The sequence below is a fragment of the Mizuhopecten yessoensis genome, unplaced genomic scaffold (assembly GCF_002113885.1).
Source record: "Mizuhopecten yessoensis strain PY_sf001 unplaced genomic scaffold, ASM211388v2 scaffold309, whole genome shotgun sequence".
NCBI lineage: Eukaryota > Metazoa > Mollusca > Bivalvia > Pectinida > Pectinidae > Mizuhopecten > Mizuhopecten yessoensis.
Window position 1 is genome coordinate 405,745 of NW_018403482.1, and position 4,839 is coordinate 410,583.

General features: G+C 35.2%; 2 protein-coding genes across 2 annotated transcripts; one reads left to right on the plus strand and one right to left on the minus strand.

Annotated features, from left to right (window-relative positions):
- Positions 1-1,862: 1,862 nt before the first annotated feature.
- Positions 1,863-2,726, plus strand: LOC110446235 (ATP-dependent DNA helicase hus2/rqh1-like). The gene is given in 1 exon segment (XM_021491279.1): positions 1,863-2,726. A coding segment is annotated over 1 exon segment (864 nt).
- Positions 2,727-3,046: 320 nt separating this feature from the next.
- Positions 3,047-4,312, minus strand: LOC110446192. The gene has a single exon (XM_021491221.1). The coding sequence runs from the start codon at positions 4,310-4,312 to the stop codon at positions 3,365-3,367; it is 948 nt and encodes a 315-aa protein (XP_021346896.1). The 3' UTR covers positions 3,047-3,364.
- Between the last annotated feature and the right edge of the window lie 527 nt (positions 4,313-4,839).

Genomic DNA, 4,839 nt, shown 5'->3' on the forward strand with positions numbered 1-4,839 from the left:
TTGAGATTACAATTAAACAGATTCAAATTTTTTATGATATTGTAATGAACAAATACATTGCTCCATGGCCAGTTGTTGCTCCCAATGTAGATGCTCTAGATAATAACATTCCGGATATGTAGAATGTTATCAGAGCGGATCCAGACAACATAATTCTCATGGACATTCCTCCAGAATTGCTTCAGGATATTGTACAAGAATACATGACTCTCAGTATTATGAAAGGATACAGAATCTCAACAGAGGACAATCAAATGCTTTTAAAATTGTCAGGAATCATTTTGAAGATTTGCAACTTTTCTTTTAAAGACAGTCTTCAGATAAACCTGGGCCCTTCCATCTTTTTATAAGTGGACCGGGTGGTACTGGAAAATCACTTCTGATACAGTTGATACGGGAGTTAATTAATCGTTACTCTCTTAGCCTACTGACACGGAATTATCCTGCAGTTGCTGTGATGGCACCTACAGCCATGGCTGCCTTTAATGTTCAAGGATTGACAGTACACAAAGCTTTGAACATCCCAGTTCAGCATGGGCCATATCCCAAATATGTACCCCATAAAGGTGAACGTGCGTGAAACCTACAGAAATACAAATACTGTGATCATTGATGAAATAAGTATGTTATCATATCAAATGTTTCAGCATATACACCAACGTTTGAACGATTTGAAAGGTGTTGGAGAGGAATGTTTGTTTGGTAATTTAAATATTATAGCTCTTGGGGATTTCTTCCAGCTTCCTCCAGTTTCTCCTAGTAAATTCACTTTCACTGGAGCTCCAGAACACATACACAAATGGAGAGATTTTTTTACCATGGTATAACTAAATGAAAATATGAGGCAAAAAGATGATGTCACACACAGTGATATACTGATGAGGGTAAGGACAGGCTTACAAACAGACAGAGATATGCAGCTGCTACAGACAGACTAATCACCTCTTGGGGAAATGCATCGTCGGATACCCACGGTTGATTTTGCTTCGGTACTCACTTATCACCCGTGGGCAAACTGGCCGAAAAAACGTCGTGTGTAATTAATATGCGCGGATCATTTGATTGGTTCCAGTACAGTTTCTCGATGGAAACTCTAACCAATCAGAATTCGCGTTACGTATTCATGTTCGGAAACACCACAAAGATGGCCGACAACTTTTCGATTGTGCGTGAAAAACTACATTTGGATCAATTAAAGCCATTTCAAGAGGAAACAATAACCCAGCTGTTGAAAGTTCGAGATTCCTTTTTATCAATCAAAACAGGAGGCGGCAAAAGTATTTGCTTTGAAGGTTTTCAGCCAATGTGGACGAAAATTAACGGATGCGAATGCAGTGTGCTTGTCGTTTCGCCGTTGATTTCTATAATGGAGGAACAGTGTGAATACCTTGTATCATGTGATTTTACAGCTACGTACATTATTAAAGATTGTAACGAAGACATAGACATTTTAAGTGGTTGCTTCCAGTTTCTATTTGCCTCACCCGAATCCATTTTGTTAGTGAATAATTGGAGGGACATGCTGGCCGCTAGTAAACACTTCAAACTGTTTGTTGTTGACGAGGCACATACGATATTGCATCGGTAAGTAAATTTTAATGTTCACACGCAGAAATCAAGACATTCTGTCTGACCTTGTGATTAATTTTAAATTAATAAATCAGTGCTTTATAATAATATGTTTTTAATATGAAAAAGTGTAATAACGAAACAAAAAATTATCGTATACCTCCTATTCAAAAATACACCATTGTTATTTGTGTATTTACAGGATGTGTTTTTCTTCACTAATGACAAGGGTCAATACGTATATTAAAAACATAGCATTTTTTTTTTACTTCAGGGGTGAAAGTGAAACATAGATGGAGCCTTTCCGGCTATGGTACAGTAAGCTAGGCGAAATCAGATCCCTCATAGAATGCCCTGTCCTGTTGATAACTGCAACAGCTAACAGATCAGCAAGAAAGGAAATGCAGAAAATGTTTTGTATGGTGGACTGTCATGAAATTGTACAAAATCCAGATAGAGAAAATATCTAACTGTTTGTTCATAAATTTAAGAGTACTGTACCACTTTGTGATATTTTCTATTTAAGAGAAAATTGTGAACGTTTTTTGATATTCTGTCCATCAATTAAGACATGCAGTGACTTATTTTCTACTCTGAGGATGGAATTGGGACATCTTATCATGTATGTTGACATGTTTCACTCACAAACATCAGAAGCTGTTAAAGATAAGATCAAAGAAGACATGAGTATTGAAAGTGGAAATATAAGAGTTTTAGTTGCTACAAGTGCAGCAGGAATGTGGGTCAATTTTATATCTGTAAAACATGTTATCAACTTTGGACCTCCCAAAGATATGGATGGAATTGTCCAGCAGTTTGGTAGAGCAGGTCGTGATGGATAAGTTGCCATGTCCTTGTTACTTTTTAATTGCAAACAGTGTAGAAAATTGGATGATGATATGAAAATCTATGTTCAAAATAAAGAGACATGTCGTAGAGATATCATACTTTCTGCCTACAAATCTGAATCCAATCCTAATAGAGTGAAACATGTGTGCTGTGACATTTGTGATGTCAAATGTAGTTGTAATGACAATGACTGTTCAAATTTTGTGCATCCATTTATTAAATACAAGTTATCAGTGTTTTTATCAGATTCTGACACTGACCATTCTGATGACATGTTTCTGAAGAAGCTGAAAATTCTGATTAAATAAATGCATAATGCCATTATGACATCAATCATTTTTGTGTTTCATTTTAAAATATTTTTAATTAAGGACACAAGGCCATATGAAATCAAATAGCAGTTCTTCAGGGTTTTATTCAAATATGACAAAGGACTATTAAGTACTGTAATTTTGCTGTCAGAATCAACAGATACAATATTACAAAAATATGATGCATTTTAGCATACATGTATATATAGACCAAAATATATGTAAGAAATAGCTTTTCAACACTATATCTTAGATGAAAGTGTCTAATTTCTACACATTAAAGGTAATTTTGGTAAACAATTCAAAAGTAGTTTGCATTTTCATCTATATTTAGTAAATGACTTTCCAGGTCACTCTGATGCATGACAGTGACTTCACATACAACTGTATCGACTGGTGTGCTGAGCAGGAAATATGATCGTTGACCCTACCTTTTTAAATATTACGCTTGAATAGTCAGATTCCAAATTTTAAGATAAAATCATCCTTGGGTATTCAAAGAAGATTGAATAGACAAAGTATTTCTTAAAAATACTCGAGTGAATGTATATATACAGTACCAAGATACTTGTGCATTTGATTTTCCACATGAAATTTACATGTAGAGAACTTAACATAAATTTGGATTCCATTTATTACATGTAAAAACTTGCAATTCTCCTTTGTGTGTTTATCCAGTCATGTATGTCCATACTACTAATGCGATTCAACGGCTCTTTGAAATTAGAGAAACTTTCCCATGTCAAATCTTTCACTTGTCCCTTTTGTCGCAGGTTTTGCACAATCATAACAACATCTTTTGTTTTGTCAGCTGTTGGTCTTGCAACTCTTGGTTTCACAGTTTCAGTTGTTTTCATTAACTGTTCTTTTATTCCATCTATAACTTGCGTTGTCATACAAATTTGTTTCGCGGATTTGAAAGATTTGTTTGCACCTTGTGTGTTTAGTTGCCTTTTGATGTTATGTACTTGTATTTCTACACAATTATCATTCGGAATATTATTTTGAATTTCACCTGGTAAGTTTACAGTCATGTTCCACTTATACTCAAAGCTGTCTTTGGTATCGAGGATAGCAATAGCATAAGAAATCATTCGCCAAAGCCAGAGTCTATATTTTATGTGTCTTACGGCAGAAGCATACAGCCATTCCAAATAAGCGTTCCTTACAATCCTGTCACCATCACCCATTTTGAAGGCGTCGCATGAATCTCTGAGCAAGAAAGATATGAGCAGAAAACTCTGAACAGGATTTAAATCTGCATCTTTGCTTTGAACACTATGAAATTTCCAGCTGTGCCTTTTCTCTAAATGTTTCTTAAACCATCCAGACTTTATGTATGTTTTATCACAAAGGGCACATTCAAAAATGTCCCCATGTTTCATGGCTTCCAACTGGGAATCATTGTGCTGTAATGCCTGCAAGTCTTCACGCATTACGGTTATTGTCCGAAAATTGCAGAAACCTAAAGTATCATTCACTTTATTTGCGGCACCGAGGACACAGTCTGTTTTGGCTTTATCATCCAGCAAGGAAAACACTGGAGCATATAATGGTGTACGGTTGATTTCATCCATGTCCATGGCATCCAAGAATGCTTCCACATTATAGCCATCTGTAACATCGTCAATGAACTGATGATGGGGTCTAAAATGTAGAAGAATAAAATTAATACATTATTAGATTGCTCTTATAAAATAAATCTATGATCACTGTGACTCTCATTTTATAAAGGACGCCCATGTACAGGCAACATTTGTTTTCAAACATTTTTCAAGAAAAACACAAGGGCATACAAAATAAACTATTGAACTCTTTATTGTAAACTTGCCAAACCTGATGCCTCATTTTGAGGATTTGCATACATTGTACTTCTAAATTTTAAAATCACTATTGCTATCGGTACATTTTTAATAATATTTCTTTTAATAAAGTACCTGAATTTATTGATGACTTCATCAGACCCTGAAACATCTCTTCTGTTGATAACATTACGAATCTGGTACAGAGTCCCAATATCTGAGGAGCTACTTTCTTTGTAGAAAAGTTGGTAAATACCCTGAAACGTAAAAGTGAAATTTTACAAGCTCCTGGTGATGGTAAAGTCTTA